Below are 19,956 nucleotides of genomic sequence, written 5' to 3'. Positions count from 1 at the left end.
CACCCAGGGATCCCCAGTAATAGTTCTCAACTGGGAAAACTCTGCCCCCAGGGGACACTTGATAATGTCTGAGACACTTTTTGGTTGTCACAACTAAGAGATGCTGGCACCTACTGGATGGAGAAAAAGGATGCTGCTAAACATCCTACAACATGCACGATGGTCCCCCACAAGAAGCATCTAGTCCAAAACATTAACAGTGCCAAGACTGAAAAATTCTGCCCCAGAGCAAGCATTCTTTGGTACTCAATCTGAGTAAGCTACTTCACCTTTTTCATCCTTAGTCTTCTCACCAGCAGTATGGGAACAAACTGATCTGTGCTCCCTGTACCACTGGCCTATTGGGGATCAAATAAAATAACTGATGAAGGGCATTACCATCATAGATTTCACAATGTATGCAGAAGCACACACTTGCTGGTAAAGAGAGAAGCCCTCATGTACTGGGGCAGGGGGACTACAGGGAGTGGAACTCTATGTTTGGGAATGCCACCATCCAAAGGGGGCCTCTTGCCAATCTTCTTCTATAAAGCTGGGCTGGAGCATGGGAGCTCTCATGAATAGTGAGGGATAGGAACATGTCTCAGGGAGAGAGAGGGAGCGTGGGAAGTGGACAGAAACAGCACAGGCACATCAAAAAGGAACTAACAGATGTTAGGAAGTGAGACATTGACTGCTTGGTGTCTTAGACTGCTTGGGATGCCTGAGGGGCTTAAACAAGAGAAATTTATTTTCTCATTTCTGGAGGCTGGATGTCTAAGATCAAGATTCTAGCAGGGTTTGGTTTCTGGGGAGAGCTCTCTTCCTGGCTTTCAGATGATTACCACCTTGCTGTGTCCTCACATGGAGGGGCGGGCAGTGTGTGTGAGAGAGATCTCTCTTCCTCTTACAAGGCCACCAATTCCAATGGATTCAAGTCTCAATTCCATGGTTAAATGACCTCATTTAACCTTAATCACCTCCTAAGGGCCCTATCTCCAATACAGTAACATAGGGGGTGAGGGCTTCAATAAATGAGTTTAAAGAGAGGGGATGTGCACAATTCCATATATAACACTTGGGCACACTTGGGACACAGCCAAGGCATCACTGTGGCCTCAAGAAAGGGGGACCACCCAGTAGTTAATTCACTGCTTTTTTTATGGTCCCATTCATTCATCTTTCATTTTCCAGGTGTCTTTTTTATGAGATATGTGGTCAATTAACTCCTGCAGTTCTTTAACATGCCTACTCAGGGATCCTGTGAATTTCCAGGGTCCAGGAAGGATCCTCCTCCTATTTGTCCCCTAGTCCTCAAACATCAGGGCATAGGTTTCCAACAATGACTAATCAGAGTCACTTTAGGCATCAGTCAACTCTGGGATTTTTTTTAAAAAGCTCAACCATATCCCAGACCAACTCAGAATCTTGGAGAATATCTACCAAAAATAAAAATAAAATCACTGGTGATTTTTAAATCTCCCCAAATAATTACTATGAGCAGCCAGAGTTGAAGACCACTGATCACAGAAAGGTATGGGTGTGTCCTGTCCTTCTCCCCTTGCATTCCAATTTAGTTGGTCTACAGTGGGACCCAATAGTCTGTATTTTTAAACAATTCCCCAGCTGATTCTGATGATCAGCCAGGTTTAAGATAGATTTCTACCTTCCTGAAGCTAAATTGCCTACTCTCACCTGTAACTATTCATTTCTGTGGCTATACATAAGCTCTACAGATGCAGATTTTATTTCCTTCCTCCTTCATGGCATGTCATTTTGGGGACAACCCTTCACATGCACCAAAAGACATTTAAGAAGGGGAGGGTTTTTCTGAAGACCTGAGGAAAAGACCAGAAGAAACCAAATGGGAGCTAAAAAAAAAAAAAAAAGTGTGTGCAGCTTGATGAGGGAGAATGCAAAAACTAGTGAAAGATTAAAAAAAAAGGGCAGGAATGCAGGTAAAGAGATGAGGTCGCAGGAATGAAAATGGAACTGGTGGCATTCAATAGCAAATTAATAAACACACATTAAGTGAACAACCCCAGAAGGGCAACAGCATCTTCTGGTGTAGCACCCTCATCCCAACCTCATCCATCTTTACTCTTGCTTTTTATCAATACTTTCCCCAGGAAGAATGCCATGGGCTCATTCACATCAAGCTACAAGAGTATTTTAATATAGGAGGAATGACAATAAACCAAAAGCACAGGGTAGAAAAGAGGGAATATCAGGCACACTTACTCAATAGGGAGGGAGAGGCTTGAAAGGATAAGCCTTTCTTAGCTTTTTGGTAATTCCTATCATTACACCACACTCTACTCCCTGAATCCTGGTGGCTGTAAACTATGCTGCTCACTGTTCTCTAACACTAACATAAAAATGAGATGTATTATGGATATCCACATATCCCAATGAAAATCTCAAAGTTGACAGAAAGGTCACATCACAGATTTGACAAACTTTAGGGAAAGTATTACAGCCTATGTACATCACCAGCCATGGAGGTTCATTTTTCTTTATAGAAACTGAAAGTCAAGACTCTTGGATTCTAAGTCAAACCTAACTCTCATACTTTCTGCCTAACTCTGTCATACCAGTTTTTCCCCTTAATGTCTCAATCAGTAAAACAGGAAAACCTCAAGGATCACTTGATTGAATTTGGCCCATCAAAAAACAAGTAGGAAAAAAAAAAAAAAAAAAAAAACAAGTAGGAAGAAAGAAAAAGGGAAGGACAGACATCAAAAAGAATGTTAAGAAATATATTTTTAGGGACACTGGGTGGCTCAGCAGTTGAGTGTCTGCCTTTGGCTCAGGGTGTGATCCTGGGGTCCCGGGATTGAGTCTCACATTGGGCTCCCTGCATGGAGCCTACTTCTCTCTCTGCCTGTGTCTCTGCCTCTCTCTCCGTGTCTCCTCCCAACCTCATCCATCTTTATTTATAAATAAATAAATTCTTTAAAAAATATATATATTTAAAAGTATTTCTTCCAAAAAAAAAAAAAAAGTATTTCTTCCATAGAAAGTGAAGTTGAATGTTTTGAATTAGTTACTATTCAGAAAATATAGAAAATGAACTAATCATAGAAGACATAAATATTTTAGTGAAACAGTGTAGTTTTTACCTTATCATTTAGAAGTGGTTTAATCTCTGTGAGTTGAACATCCTGGAGTTCATCCATGAGGATGGATGAGAGTAGAAGATTCTTGAGAATAAATCAGTAACACTGAAACAGAAGTGAAGGAAGAAAAGAAAAGAGGCTTAAATTAGAAGTTGAAAATATAATAGTCACACTATGTCCATTCATTCAAATACTTAGTGTCATGCACTGCTCAGGATGCTGAAGATACAGGACAACAAACAGTTATGGCAGACAGACTTTAAAAGTGGCCTTCATAACCTCTGACTCCAGTTCACACTCTTGCATAATCCCCCTCCCTACCACTGAGGGTGGGTGGGACCCATGGTTTGCTTTTAACCAAAATGGCAAATGATGGAATGTACACAAGTACCTGCACATGATGACATTATATAATATTTTAATATCTGTCTTCCTGAAAGACACTTTCCTTTGCTCGCTCTAAAGAAGCAACCTGGTATGCTGTGAGAAGGCCATGTGGCAAGGAACTGAGGTTAGCCTCCAGCCAAAAGAGTAAAAAACTAACACCCTCAGTCCAACAACCTGCAAAAACTGATTGCTGCCAACAACCATGTGAGCCTGGAAGTGGACTGTTCCCCAATCAAACCTCAGTTGAGAAGACAGCCCTGACCAATGCCCTCACTGTAGACTTACAGAGGACCCTGCCAACCCATGCCAGATTCCCAACCCCCTAGGTACTATCAGATAATAAACATGCGTTGTGTGTTAAGTCAGTAAGTTTGTGGCAGTATTTTTTTGTAGCAACAGATAATCAATACAATAGCCTTTCCCCTTCAGGAGTGCCCAGTTTAGTTACTGAAGTATAAATAAGAGAATAAAAAAATAATAAATAAACAAATAAATAAATAAGAGAATAACATGGTCAATGCTATGCTTCAGGAAACAACAGTTTGAAGGATGGATTAAGAGGGAAAAAAGAACTGAAGGCTAATGCTAGGATGAAGCTCTGATTTAGGAATGGGAATGAAGTGGGGAGATGAACCAAGGTAAGCTCATTAGCCTTCACTTGTGGAATCACAGCATTGGAGAGTATGAAAGCCAGCTTCCAAGATAAGATAGTATCCAAACAACCCAATGATCCTTAACTCCTGATATTTGCAGTCATGTAGCTTCCAATCCAAATAAACCAGAGATGGCCAATAACTAATAAAATATAGCAGAGGCAACAATATATGACTTCTAAGGCTACATCATAAACAGCATAGCTTCTACTTCAAGGTATTATAGTCTTCATTCATCAGTTCTGGGGAAGCCAGCTATGGTATTGTGAGGTTATTCAAACAGCCCCCTGGCGAGGCCCATGTGGAGAGGAACCATCTCGCCAGTACTGACCTGCCAGCCATGTAAGTGAGCTACCTTATACATGGATCTTCCAGCCCCAGTCAAGACTTCAGATGACTGCAGCCCCAGAGATATCTGACTGCAACCACATTGGAGACCCTGAGCCTGAACCACCCTACCAAGCCACCACCTAAATTCCTGACCCATTATAATCCCATAATAATCCCATTTTGGAATGATTCATTATATGGCAAAGGATAGCAAATGCAGAGAGGGAGAAGACAAGGAAAGAGTTCTAGGAGAAGAGGAGTAGTTGGAGAGGAAGAAGCAGGGTAATGAGTCATAAATCTTTACTCCATCCCATTGGACAGGAAGTCATGGAGAAAGGCTGCAAATACTGGATATTGCAAACAAGTGACTCCCATTCAGACTTTAAAGCCCCAGGCTTCCTCCCCTCTGCCTTGGCCATGAACTCATCAGTCAGGGAAAATGCTAATTCAGTGAGTTAGGGATGTAGCCATTCAACAACCACTTATTGAGTACCCAAGGGGCAAAGCATTATGGAAGATAAAAAAGGTCCCTGCTTTCCAGGAGCTTACTAAAGGGTAGAGATGACAACAATCTATAACTACAAAATGACAAAAAGAAGGGCCATAATAGTTCAAAGAAGGAACAATTACTTTTGATTGATGAAAATCAAAAAAGCCTTCGTAAGATATTAGCCTACTATATTAATTCATGTTTGGTTTTCCCTCCAGACATAGGATTACATGGCTTTGATTTACTTAGCAATGAAGAAGGTATGGATTCTAGGCTACCAATACACCAAAATAAATTCTGCCTCCAACTGTGACTACATTAGAACAGATTAACAGAAGCCCTTTTAGCATTCCTTCTAAGAACCCAGAGGATGCCAGGCAGAAACACTCCTCAAACTATGGACCCTACATGCCAATCTTAAGCATTCCAAACATCTGTGCCACTTAACAGAGCACAAGCCTGATGACATTTAGCCTCCAAAAGAACATGGTTCTTTTCTCAGTTCCTGGGTACCCTATAAACTTAGTTGAGCTGCTGAATGACCAGAGCTGGATTTCTTTTTTTTTTTTTAATTTTTAAAAAAGATTTATTTATCTATTCAGAGAGAGCGAAAGAGAGGCAGAGACACAGGCAGAGAGAGAAGCAGGCTCCATGCAGGGAGCCCGACGCGGGACTCAATCCCGGGTCTCCAGGATCACAACCCCGGCCGCAGGCGGCGCTAAACCGCTGCGCCACCAGGGCTGCCCTCTATTTTGTTTTTATACCATGTACATGTCATAAGAGGATGAGGTGGCTTGAATGTTTCATCATAAATCTCAGCTGGCATCTGCAATTCTTTTTTTTTTTTAAGATTTTATTTATTCATGAGAGACAGAGAGAGAGAGAAAGAGAGAAAGGGAGAGAGAGAGAGAGGCAGAGACACAGGCAGAGGGAGAAACAGGCTCCCTGCAGGGAGTCGGATGTGGGACCCGATCCCAGGGCTCCAGGATCAGGCCCTGGGCTGAAGGTGGCGCTAAACTGCTGAGCCACCTGGTGTGCCCTGCAATTCTTTCTTACAATAACACTTTGACCCGGGATGCCTGGGTGGCTCAGTTGGTTAAGTGTCTGCCTTCTCCTCAAGTCGTGATACCAGGGTCCTGGGATGGCGTGACTGAGCCCCATGTTGGGCTCCCTGCTCAGCGGGGAGCCTGCTTCTCCCTCTCCCTCTCCCCATGCTTGTTTTTTTTCTTTTTCTTTCTCTCTCTCTCTAATAAATAAAGTTTCCCCAGTGGCGCAGCGGTTTAGCACCACGTGCAGCCTGGGGTGTGATCCTGGAGACCCAGGTCGAGTCCCACATCGGGCTCCCTGCATGGAGCCTGCTTCTCCCTCTGCCTGTGTCTCTGCTTCTCTCTCTCTCTCTGTCTCTATGAATAAATAAAATCTTAAAAATAAAATAAAGAAATAAAAAGAAAAAGGTAAAACAAACAACCCCCCCAAACCAATACCACTTTGACCCAAAATACTGGCCTAACTGGGATCTATACTTATTGTGTACTTATTTCATTTTTATTTTTAAAGATTTATTTATTTGAGAGAGAGAGCAAGAGCAAGAGCGGCAGGGAGAAAGAGAGAGAATCTCAAGCACACTTCTCACCGAGTGCAGAGCCCCACTCGGGGCTCCATCTCACGACCCTGAGATCACAACCTGAGCCAAAACCAAAAGCCTGATGCTTAACCGACTAAGCCACTGAGGTACCCCTCGTTGTGTGCTTATTAATCACACAGTAAACTATAGCTACTTTTCATTTAGATGTCACTGTTTATCAGTAACTTAAAATGTCAATTTATTTTTTTATTATTTTTTAAATCTTTTTTTAAAAGATTTTATTTATTTATTCATAGAGACAGAGAGAAAGAGAGAGAAAGAGAGAGGCAGAGACACAGGCAGAGGGAGAAGCAGGCTCCATGCAGAGAGCCTGACGTGGGACTCGATCCAAGGTCTCCAGGATCATGCCCTGGGCTGCAGGTGGCGCTAAACCGCTGTGCCACCGGGGCTGCCCTAAAATGTCAATTTTAAAGTTCTTTTTCCTATTATAAAAATAGTATGTGCTCACTTTAGAAAATGTGAAATCACAGAATAATGAAAAGATATTTTATTCACAGTTTTTCCATTTAAAGACAACCACTGTTTAACATTTTAGTCTATTTCCACTTATCCTTTTTTTCCATGTAAAGTGGTTATTTCCTGAAATTATTTTCCAATCTACCCACTTTATTCCCTACTTTAATTCATTCACTTGAAAGCAGGACCCTTCAAGATGTTAATTATTCAAATGTAACTCTTGCAGATCCCTAAGGAGACTCAGGGCTAGAAGAAAGCCAGAGGTGCCCTCAGTTCCAAAGTGACTGGCATTGACCTAATGTTCCCATGCATTTTGTAAAGATGGAAAAAAATGCAATGTTTGTGCCAGAAGAAACACTTAAATAAGGGCACAAATTAAATGAGAAACCTGTCCCTATCAGCTGGGCCCAATGCAGACAATGCAGGACAGCGAACTGTTCCAATGTGATTTGGAAATTGGCAACAAGACAGTAGATGTTTACCTTCCCTGTTATAGAGGACCTAATTCATTCCTCCAGAGATTCAATTTTTGCTCAGTTCTCACTGTCCCAAGCCCTTGACAATGAGCAATTTTATAACACTTATAAGGACTAAGATCACATGGTGGAAAACTCCATCTCCAGATCTCTTAGCTACACAGCCTGGCTCCCTCCTGGGGATCCTTAAGGCCTGCAGTTCCCTCATCTGCATAAATGATAAGGCTGCCAGATCCTATCCTGGTAATAAGGGTTATTAATATTCTATCTTTTTTTTTTTTTTAAGTAGGCTCCATGCCCAGTGTGGAGCCCAATGTGGGGTTTGAACTCACCATCCTAAGATCCAGACCTGAGCTGAGATCACGAGTTGGATGTTTAACTGACTGAGCCACCTAGGCACCCCAGGGCTACTAATATTCTTATAAAGCTGGTAGGGATTTTATAAACTGCAGTAGATAACAAAATGTTCATCCTCTTTCCCAGTTATAGGAGGCAGAAGGAGGGCTGACAAGTAAAAACCAGCCATCCTTAAACTGAGGCAGTGAACCTGGTACCAAATGGCTAGAGTGAAAGGGGAAAAGTGTAAATTCCTACTCTGTGCCAGGAATTATACTCTAAGTACCCTATATTTAATCCTCCTAACAATCCTCTCAGGCAGATATTTGCATTTCTTAGTTTAGAGATGATAAATTTAGGCTTAGAGAAGTTAAGTAACTCTTCCAGTATCTCCCATCTATGTAAGGAATAGCAAGAATGTAAAAACCTTTCCTTTCCCCACTATCCTAATGTCTACGCCAAGCCCTATATACTGGGTGTAGGACCCTGGGCAAATTTCTTCCTCTCTATCCACAGGGGCACCTCCTTCCTTCAAGTAAAGGGAACAGAAACCTAGAGCAATCCTGTATCACCACTGACCTGGAAGCCAGAATGAAGGTTTGAGTCACCATTTCAGGACAAGAACCCTCACTATCTCAATAGTCAGCTGAAGACAGAAGATGGAATGAGGAAGGAGAAGAGAAATAAAATTCAAGCTATTACTTGGTAACCTGTTTCAGAAACAAGAGCTATTTCTTGTTTGTTGTTAGAACAGCGTGCCTCAAACCTCAGTGTACAATCACCTGGGGATCTTGTTTAGGATCTTAGTATATCAGTTTAGAGTGATGACAATCCAACATGTGACCTCATCAGCTGACAAGGAGAGAACACCTGAGTTGAGGAGGTAACTGAAAACCTTGATTATCAGCAAAAAAAAAATTTTTTTTTTAAGATTCTATTTTATTTATTCATAGAGACAGAGAGAGAGAGAGGCAGAGACACAGGCAGAGGGAGAAGCAGGCACCACACAGAGAGCCTGACGTGGGACTCGATCCCGTGTCTCCAGGATCACGCCCTGGGCTGCAGGCAGCGCTAAACCGCTGGGCCACCGGGGCTGCCCTCAGCAACAATTCTTAAGAGAGATGAGGATGGGGTAGAGAAAGACTCTATTCATCTAATTTCATCCTGCCTTTTTCCCAAAAGGATTTCATTAAATTAAATGGGATTTTAAAAGATTCAACTGTTCAGAATAACTAGAAGGGAAATCTAGAGAAGAGTTTAGTAGTTTGCTACAGAAATCCAGCTGAAAGGTGACAAGTGTGATCACGCTACTTGAATCACAGATGTAAAGAAAAAGGGAGATCTGGGATACAATGCTGGAAAAAATAGCATATGGCCAGAAAAGAGTCAGATTTTACCAAAGTTTTCAGTTAGAAGGATAAAGAATAATAGTCCAATGGAGCTGAGAAGCACTAACAGTGAAATTGATGAAAAATATCAATGTATAGAGTCAAAATTAATATTTGGATCTCCAAGAGACCTGAGCATAGGCAAGAGTGAGTTAATGAGGAAAATCCACAGGTGCTTACTTACCAAACTAGAGGTAAGGAGGAGCTATAGGCCTTAGGCTCTTCTCAAAGACAACTTAGTGATGGGAAAGAAAGTAGAACCAGGGGGCACCTGGGTGGCTCAGTTGGTTAAGCATCCAACTCTTGGTTTCAGCTCAGATCATGATCTCAGGGTCATGAGATAGATGGAGCCCAGCACCAGGCTCTCCACTTAGTGTAGTGTCTGCTTAAGGTTATCTGCCTCTTTCTCTTTCCCTCTGTCTCTCCCCTTCACTAGAGTGCATACACTCTCTCTCAAATAAATACAATATTTTAAAGAAAGCAAGCAAGCAGAACCAGTAAGACACAAAGGAAGGACTATTATCTTTTGACAGTGAAAGTCTAGGAAAAATGAGGTTCAGTTCTCCATGCTAAAAAGCCCATGACTATGTGTATCACTCTGCAGAAATACAGAAACTGGGATTTCTGAACTGAAATGCAAGCAAAAATGTTCCCAGGATGACCAGAGAGACACCAGTGTTCTCGGATACTCAGAGATGGCATTGAGACAGCCCTTAAAGTTATCAAGACTACAGATTTAATTTTTGCATCAAAACTCTGAAAAAGAAAACAGAGAAAAGTATACAAGCTCTGCCTGAAGTGGTGATGAGACTGCCAGGGCTCCACAGAACACAGTTTAAAGTCCAACAGTATAGTACAAACTTTGTTCACTCAGGAAAAAATGGATGCCCACATCCTTCCAGTTTGGGAAAGAGCCCATAAACACATCAAATGTGGACTCTGGACGTAGGTAGGCCCCTGCTGAGTTGAGTGGCACCGGGCAAAGCATTTTCCCTTTCCTGGCCTTAGTTCCCTCATTAGTCAAGGGAAAATACAGGGTAGGATGACCTTTTAGTTCCTGATAGGACCGACATTCTGCGACTCAGAAGCTCCCTTTAATGTAGTACTTTACTTTATTTCCCAGAATGAATGCTCCCCACTCCCCAACTCTTCAGTTCTTTTTTTTTTTTTTTAATTTTTAATTTTTATTTATTTATGATAGTCACAGAGAGAGAGAGAGGGGCAGAGACACAGGCAGAGAGAGAAGCAGGCTCCATGCACCGGGAGCCCGACGTGGGATTCGATCCTGGGTCTCCAGGATCGCGCCCTGGGCCAAAGGCAGGCGCTAAACCGCTGCGCCACCCAGGGATCCCCAACTCTTCAGTTCTTACTACAATCCTAAGAGATCCACACCCCCGTTATCAACTTGATGAAATTCAACAACTAGCCCACTCATTCAGCATATCAGCAGAAAGGTGCACCTGGCCTGATCCCAGGGGCATGAAACTCTCAGGCTTTTATCGTACCCGGCACTGTGTCCATTTAGTAAGAGAAAATTCACGAAGATTTCTAGTGCTTGAAAACATTGCTTTGTTACTTGAAAAAGACAATAAGGGACTACACATCGTATTGGCTTTCTAAACTATATGCGGTCTTATTTTGTAGTTTTCCCCATGACCATGGTAATTTGTCTGGTCTTCATCAGGCTTTGCTAGTGACCTGTACTGACACCAGGTCACTGGTTTGTATTCTAAGGGCAGAGCAGATCACTTTAGTTTTGGCAAGATTGCACACAGGCAACCAAAACAGAATGAAGGCAACAAAGGAAGCTTCCTGAGGACAATGAGCTGGAAGGGGTCAGCTGGTGTTGAAGTAGTTATGACTGAAAGACTGCAGGAAGTGAGAAGGTAGACAGCAGTGCTTCTACAGCAAGCTGACTCACATCCTTTCTTTTTACATATAAACCACTGTCTGAATGAGTAATTATTATAGCACCTCACAATTACAAAGCACCTTTACATTTAATATCTTATTGGAGGTTAAATGTAAAAAATGTGAAATATTACTGTGAAATAAAGCCCCAGTACACCAGCATCATCCCTATGTCCGTAGATGAAGAGACTGAGGCTGAAAGAAGTGAAATGGACTGAGCAACACAACACAATACATGCAATAGCTAGAACTGAACCCCAACTGTTCCCTCTATGCCCTGTAGCCCCTGTATCACATGGCCTCCCAGGTTCTTACAGATGAAAAGACCTGGAGGGTGGGGATCCCTGGGTGGCTCAGCAGTTTAGCGCCTGCCTTTCAGCCCAGGGCATGATCCTGGAGTCCCGGGTTCGAGTTCCACATCAGGCTCCCTGCATGGAGCCTGCTTCTCTCTCTGCCTGTGTCTCGGCCTCTCTCTCTCTTTGTGTCTCTTATGCATAAATAAATAAAATCTTTAAAAAAAAAAAAAAAGACCTGGAGGGTGAAAAGGAGAGAAATTTAGCTGACTGCCTTACTGCATTCACCCCATGCTGAAGACCTCTTTTTATCTCTGGCCCTAAATTACACTGAGCAGTTAGGATCAGGCCACAGGCTGTAGGATTCCATCCTATGAAGTTAACAAGAAAGCAAAGGTTTGGGACTGAGTTTACCTTCAACTATTAAGTCCACTGAATAAGGGAGATTAAGTCCATAAACAAATCACTACAGTTCAAAGCACTATAAAACATGAGCCTGTGAACTGGACAAACTCTAAAGCAGTTAGTTTCCCAATCAACCTCAACACCACTAACATTGTGGGCCAGATAATTCTTTGTTGTGGGGGGACTGTCCTGTGCATTGTGGAATATTTAGCAGTATTTCTGGCCTCTACCCACTAGATGCCAGTAGCACCCTCCTCAAACCAGTGTGACCACCAAAAATGTCTCCAGATATTGCCAAATGTCCTCTGGGGGGCAAAATCACCCCCAACTTGAGAACCACTGTTCTAAAGGTTATGGAGCTTTAGGGCAAAGGTCAGTTAATGCAGGTTGTGGGTGTTGAGAAAAAGTTTCATGGAGGAGGTAATATTTGAACTAGATCTTTTTTTTTTTTTTTGAACTAGATCTTGAAGAAAGGATTAATTTCTTATAGGTGGGAATGAGAGAAGAATAGAAAAAGAAATTCCAGAAAGGGAGGAGAACTTAAATGCAAGAAGATGAGAAAGCACAGGTCTGCTGGAAAATGTCCCAGCTTGGCAAGAGCAGTAATTTCCTATTAGTAATAGAAGATAAAGCTATAAATGCCCATTGGAGCAGGTCATAGATAGCAACCCATTAACTGATAGTTATAAGATATACACACATAATGATTTATTTTTTTTTTAAAGATTTTATTGATTTATTCATGAGAGAGACAGAGAGAGACAGAGGCAGAGACACAGGCAGAGGGAGAAGCAGGCTCCATGCAAGGAGCCTGATGTGGGACTTGATCCCAGGTCTCCAGGATCACACCCCCGGCTGAAGGTGGCGCTAAACCTCCTGAGCCACCCGGGCTGCCCCCACACATAATGATTTAGCCAATAATACAAGATACCCACAGATGTTTTAATAGCGTCAATGCTATTAAAGCATCAAAGTCAAACCAATGGTATTTCCATGTATCCTATGCTCCAAAAAGAATATTGCTTGAGTATCATGTCTTACATTGCACCTAGTGTTCACTGCATTCAGAGCTAATGATGTCTGGAACCAGTGCAGAGGTAGGAGAAATAAATAAGGACAGCGGTGATCCCAGAGGAAGTAACAATGATGGACCCTGAATGGATATGTTTTGCACAGATGAATGGGAGGAAAGGACATTCCATGTGAGCATATCAGGTTGGGAAAGAAAGAAATGTGAACAATATATCCAGGAGACAAGAACCATGTAGCTGGAAAGAAGATAAGCTGGTCAGAACATATGAATCAGACTTTACTATATGGACAGTAAAGGTTCCTGAAGAACAGAATGACATACTTGTTTAAAATGTGGTCATCTTGGGATGCCTGGGTGGCTCAGTGGTTGAGCGTCTGCCTTCAGCTCAGGGCCTGATCCTGGAGTCACGGGATCCAGTCCCACATCGGGCTCCTGCATGGAGCCTGCTTCTCCCTCTGCCTCTGTCTCTGCCTCTCTCTCTGTGTCTCTCATGAATAAATAAATAAAATCTTAAAAATAAAATAAAATATGGTCATCTTGTCTAGTATTTCTCTTAGCTACACATTATTAGCAAGACCTGGGAAGCTTTGAAGAACATTAATACCCAGGCTCTAACCCTAAAGATACAATTTAACTGGGCAAGGGTAAGGCCCAAGTATTGTTTTTAAAGTTCCATGGGGGGGATGCCTTTGGTTAAGCATCCGACTCGTTTTTTTTTTTTTTTTAAGATTTTATTTATTTATTCATGAGAGACAGAGAGAGAGAGAGAGAGAGAGAGAGAGGAGAGAGAGAGAGAGAGAGAGAGAGAGAAAGGGCAGAGACACAGGAGAAGCAGGCTCCATGCAGGGAGCTTGACGTGGGACTCAATCTTGGGTCTCGAGGATCACACCCTGGGCTGAATGAAGGTGGCGCTAAACCACTGAGCCACCGGGGCTGCCCTGACTTGGTTTTGGATTAGGTCGTGATCTTGTATTCATGAGATCTGGCCTTGCGTTGGGCTCCACATTAAGCATGTAATCTGCTTCAGATTCTCTCTCTCTCTTTTTTTTTAAAGATTTTATTTATTTATTCATAGAGACACAGAGAGAGAATGAGAGGCAGACACAGGCAGGGGGAGAAGCAGGCCCCATGCAGAGAGCCTGACATGGGACTCAATCCAGGGTCTCCAGGATCACGCCCCAGGCTGCAGGCAGCACTAAACCGCTGCGCCACCGGGGCTGCCCTGCTTCAGGTTCTCTCTTCCTTTCTCTTTGCTTCTCCCAGTACTTGCATGCTCACTCTTTCTCTCAAATAACTAAATAAAATCCTTAAGAAAGAAAAGGTTTCATGGGTGATTCTGCATGCAGCTAGGGCTGAGAACCAGTAGTCTACAGTCAGGCCTTCAACCTCAGATGAGAAAAGAGGTCTAGAAATTTAAGTGATTTGCCTAAATTCACATGACGAACTGGGTGTGGGGCTGGGACTGGCACCTGGTTTCCTATTCTAGGCTCTGAAAGATATCACAAAGGACTGGGCTAAATTCCATACCTCAGTCTATAAGAAGCACAATTATCTGATGACTTGGCTCTTAAGTTTTGCCAGGGTTAAAGCCTGAATTAATCTAATCATAAAGCTATTGACTTAAGTACCTCCTTTAGTGTCTAGAGTAATGGATGTTGGTTTCACTGCTATCCCCTGGGGACCCTTAGGAAACGGTCTCAGGAGACTACCGAAAGTCAGAAAAACAAGCCCTAAGCCACCCAGCTCCATGGAAGAAACAATGACCTTTTATAACACAGCTCACTGACCTTTTTACTACATAAAGGAGTCTGGATTACTCTCCAGCAAAAGAAATACCCTCAGAGATGCTATCGCATAAGCAAAGGTAGGGGGGAAAAGTGGTCAAAAGCAGCTGGTAAAGCATGCTCATAGACCCTCATTCTAACAGAAACACCCCTGGAAGGGCCGTCCTTGCACCTTGAATTTTTCTGAAAGGCAAACAGCAGCACCCCTTAAAACAGCCCTACCTTCCTGTTGTGTCACTCCTAAATTCTGGCATGGCAGCAGGTGGTAAACAGGAGGTTTGCAGAGACTGCCAAGCTGCGAATCTGAGCCTGAGCTGTATAATCATCCTATTCATTCCAGGGCACTGGTACAGATAACTTCTAGAACAGAGCAACACCCATGTAGGGGCCTTCTTGTTAATCCCAGACACCCACCAACCAGCTGAAGCTCTAACATAGTGGTTACACTAAAGTAACTCTAGAAACAGAAGCACTACCTTCTGTTTTCCACTCTTTAGGGATCCAACTCAGGACACTAGGAAAACTACTGCTGGCAAGGTTCTAGTACATGCTCTTGGGGCAGGATCTGGATTCCTATCAGCTTTAAGACAGAAACCCTGGCAACAATTGGTTCTTTAAGACAGCCTGCAAGGGGATAAAGGACAAACAAGGTCTGTAAGATGTGGTAACCCAATACTCATACTAACCGAATACACTGAACTATGATAAGCACTTTATCCATTCATTGTTTCATTTTATCTCCCAACATTATTTTATCTCCCTACAATATTTTAAGGACATTGTATAGAAAATATTTAGGATTATAATTTAAAAACTGTATAAGGACATAAATATTAATTGAGTTAATTGTTGAGTTGATTCTTTGCACAGCTCTCCAAATGACTTCAAAAAATCTCAATAAAAAGAAAACCAATAAATATAAGGGAAGGGAGAATAAATGTGTGAGAAATATCAGAAAGGGAGACAGAACATAAAGACTCCTAACTCTGGGAAACGAACTAGGGGTGGTGGAAGGGGAGGAGGGCGGGGGTTGGGGGTGAATGGGTGACGGGCACTGAGGGGGGCACTTGACGGGATGAGCACTGGGTGTTATTCTGTATGTTGCTAAATTGAACACCAATAAAAAATAAATTTATTTAAAAAAAAACCAAAAACACCTAAGATAGGCACTATAATCTTCCCCCACTCTACAGATGAAGAAACTGAAGCTTGGAGAGGTTCTGCAATATGTAGAAAGCCACACTACTAGAATTTGAACCTGGCAGAAGGATCTGAACTTGAACATCCTGCATCTAGAACTTGGTCAGGCCTCTACAGACAACTTTTTCCACATGATGCCAGCTGATCATTAATTCTGCTTAATTTTTCAGGTTTGGCTACTAGAGTTTACCAGGATCTAAATGACCAAAAACTTCTGAAAATTAAAAAGTACCATACAAAGTTTAGGTATTATTATTATTATCACTATTATTTTAATGAATAAAAGAGCTTTGTACCCTGGATGTATCTGAAAAGCAATCTATCCTATTCGATATAATCACTCAAAGTTATATTTTAGTCAATACTCTATTAAAACTATGTCCCAACACGAAGACTCAAAAGAAGCAGTATCTACAAAAGTTGAAGAATGGCAGGAAGGGCCCTGTGTCTAGAGCTTTCTCAACTGCCGAAATAAAGAGAAAATAGCCTGATTCCCCTCTTTTCTATCTGCCAAGTATTATGGTTTCACATAAAACAGCTTCAGAGCTAAAATCTCATAATTTTAAAAAAGTATTTAACTTTCAACCATAAGATTGTGGGACTCCAGGATCATGCCCTGGGCCAAAGGCAGGTACCCAACTGCTGATCCACCCAGGCATCCCAACAATTACCAATTAAATGAAAAGATGACAAGACTTTGAAACTTATCATTATATTATTATAAATAGGAATCACTTTACCCTGATTTATTGCATTAATGAGGGTTTAGGCTATCAAACTCACATTTTCTACAACAGAATAACTATGGCCCCAGGCCTGAAACACCATTACCTTTAAAAAGATACTGCAAACCTGTAACAACAAAAAACAAAATAATAGGTAATAAAGTATAAAGAATGGCTGTATCAGAAATTTATACTTGATCAACTGAAAACTCAAACTAGAATGTGGACATTTTTTAAGTGGTGAGGGAACTATAATCAAATAATGTAGCCAAAGCCTGGGGGAAGCCACCCCTTTACCTGGGAAATGAAATTTCATTTTCTATATTAAATCTCTGAGAAAGATAAAAAGTACAAACTTCAAGCAAAAAGTTGGGGGAGGGCAGCCCCGGTGGCGTAGCAGTTTAGCGCTGCCTGCAGCCTGGGGTGTGATCCTGGAGACCTGGGATCGAGTCCCACGTTGGGCTTCCTGCATGGAGCCTGCTTCTCCCTCTGTCTGTGTCTCTGCCCCTCTGTCTGTGTGTCTCTATGAATAAATAAACAAAATCTCAAAAAAAAAAAAAAAAAACAGCTGGGGGAAACACCTACTCCATATCATATGCTCTTTACCAAGTTTATTTTTATTTATTTATTTATTTATTTTTACCAAGTTTAATAGCATATCCTGTTTGGTAATGTAATTAGTGTTTATACAGAAATCATCACAGAATGCAGGGAAGCCATATTACCTTCAAAGTACACCCCATTCAGCCATGAACAATATATATTTATCTAGGACTGATAATGTGTCAAGCTCTGTAAGGCGTTATGGAAAACATGACAGAATCCCTTCACTGAAGAAATAAGATGAAGATACAATACTACTCATTTTTGCATGGTATTTAAAACATCCTCCACATGTCTTAATTTTACATTAATAAAAGATCAAATGATGGCAAAATTGTAGATAAATATGATAAATCCAACAGAATTAGCATTGTGATTAAAACTAAAATTTTTCAGGATCCCTGGGTGGCTAGTGGTTTAGCACCTGCCTTCAGCCTAGGGCGTGATCCTGGAGTCCTGGGATGGAGTCCCACATCAGGCTCCATGCAGGGAGCCTGCTTCTCCCTCTGCCTTTGTCTCTGCCCCGCCCCCTCTCTCTGTATCTCTCATGAATAAATAAAACCTTAGAAAAAAAAAACTAAAAATTTTCATTTACTAAAGAAAGCTCTGAAATGTGGTAAATACACTCAATCTAGGTTAAGTTTTTGTGTGTCTTTTAAAAACGGGAGGAGGCTTGATTTAAAAAGGTCTTTCAGAATAGACAACTTGACACCCAGTTCTGCAGTAAACCCAATCAAAATGTTATCAATCTTTGGATTTGGAAGTCCTTGACACACCTTTTCCTTTTATCATCCCAGTTCAGGCTTGCCAATTTTTCTTCCAGAATCTCCCATTTGCCTTTTCTTTTTCTTTCTGTCCTCACTTCTTGCCTGGATTAGCTCATTCACTCATCATTTACCAAATGCTTATCAGCTGCCATGCACAAAGCTAGACTAGACTCTTGTCCTTGCTCTTAGGAAGCTCACATGATACCATGTAGAACTGTTATCTGTCCATCTCTATGACTGGACTGCAAACTTTAGCTAAGGCTTTGTATTTCCAGAACCTAGTAGCATCTGGCATACAGTCTAAATATGTTTACTGTATGACACTAGATTACTTCGGCAAGCTCTTTTTAAATCCATTTATATCTTCAAAAAGGACTCTTACTTCCTTTTTTAAAATACAAAAGGAATATATGCACAATGCAAAAATAAGATAGAAAAGGTATAGAATACAAAGTGAATTCTCCAATCCCCTAAATACTACTTCCAGAAGTGACTACTATTACAGTTTGGAATGTATCTTTCCAGAGTTTTCCTCTCCTGGTATATAACACACATTTTTATATTTTTCTGGAATAAATTATTTGAGAGTTTTTGACTCTAGATTCTCAACTTTCTAATCCAGTTGAAATTCTCCAAGTGTCGTCCCTAGATTAGAACCATCAGCATCACCGGAGCACTTGTTAAAAATACAAATTTCCAGGCCCCACTCTGGACCTACTAAATCAGAAACTCTGGAGGTAGGGTCCCCCACAACATGGTTTTATTTTTTATTTTTTTAGCCCAGTGTTTCTTGACCTCATGACTGCAAGATCAAGAGTCGCATGCTCTACGGACTGAGCCAGCCAGGCACCCCCTAAAATCAGTTTTAAACTCTTCAAGTAATTCTAATGCACACTAAGGGTAGAGAACCACTATTATAATCCAGTCAAGCCAGGTTTGTTGGTTGGTTTTTGTTTTTTTACTATTTTCTTAAACAGGGTTTCACCATGCTACTTCAAAATCCTTTCCTTGTCCTTTTAATTCTTACCCTATCAACCTGTCAAAGCCCAGAAAGTCCTAACTCCTCCCCAAAGTGCTCTCATTACCACAGCTCATGCTGATCCCTTTTGCCTCTCCCCCAACTCCTGTGACACACCTAGTACCTCCACCACACAATTATAGTTAACAATTAACAGTTCTTTACTATTCCCCAGCAAAGCTCCTTAAAGACATGAATCACTTTTGTTTCTCTTCCTCACCTCTGTTCTAAGCACACAAATGGAATTTTAATAGACTTGCTGGTTGATATAAGGATGAATTCACTAATTAATGAATAAAAACCTAGAATTTCCAAGTTGTAACCCCGGTTCTGTGACCTTGGACAAGTTCACTTCTCAGGATGAGGTCCACAAAAGCAAAAAAGACTCAATGACTTGATGCTTCCTGCCAACTTCAACTGTGTATGATTTTAAGAAATGTCCCATTATACTGTCATATTGCTTGTTTATAATGCTATTATAGCAATTTTTAGACTTGAGTTACAGCCAGATATGGTGTTTCCCCAGTTAGCTAGTAAGCTCCTTTAACAAGGATCATCATCTATTCAACTGAAAATCTTTTTTTTTTTTTTTTTTTTAGATTTTACTCATGAGAGAGAGAGAGAGGCAGAGAGGCAGAGACATAGGCAGAGGGAGAAGCAGGCTCCACGCAGGGAGCCCGACGTGGGACTCGATCCTGGGTCTCCGGGATCAGGTCCTGGCCTGAACATGGTGCTACACCGTTGAGCCACCCAGGGATCCCCCTATTCAACTGAAAATCTTATATCATGCCTTACATACAATAACAGCTTGATATATTTGCAGAAAGCTATTTAGAAAAACTCTTTAAAAAGCTTCATTTATGTAGAAAACCTATCCATAGATCTGTTGCCTCCCATAGATCCCTTCGGGCATACTTTCAGTCACATAAGGCAAAAGAATGTAAAAATTCTCACATGT

At 41.5% G+C, this 19,956-nt stretch overlaps 1 protein-coding gene across 6 annotated transcripts in view; it reads right to left on the bottom strand.

Moving 5' to 3' along the window:
- The window catches only part of NDRG3 (NDRG family member 3), a 78,903-nt gene that overhangs the window by 56,929 nt on the left and 2,018 nt on the right, over positions 1-19,956 (bottom strand). For all 6 annotated transcript variants that reach the window (XR_005984416.1, XR_005984417.1, XM_041732892.1 and 3 more), the window contains exon 2: positions 3,102-3,203. Coding sequence is in view for 4 of the 6 variants with exons in the window: in XM_041732892.1 (XP_041588826.1) it covers positions 3,102-3,158 (57 nt within the window). In the remaining 2 variants the exon portion in view is untranslated. The remainder of the gene's footprint in view (positions 1-3,101; positions 3,204-19,956) is intronic.

Source organism: Vulpes lagopus, chromosome 18, assembly GCF_018345385.1.
Source record: "Vulpes lagopus strain Blue_001 chromosome 18, ASM1834538v1, whole genome shotgun sequence".
Classification (NCBI taxonomy): Eukaryota; Metazoa; Chordata; class Mammalia; order Carnivora; family Canidae; genus Vulpes; species Vulpes lagopus.
The sequence above is the reverse complement of the archived record's forward strand: the minus strand, read 5'-3'. Positions and strand labels throughout refer to the sequence as shown.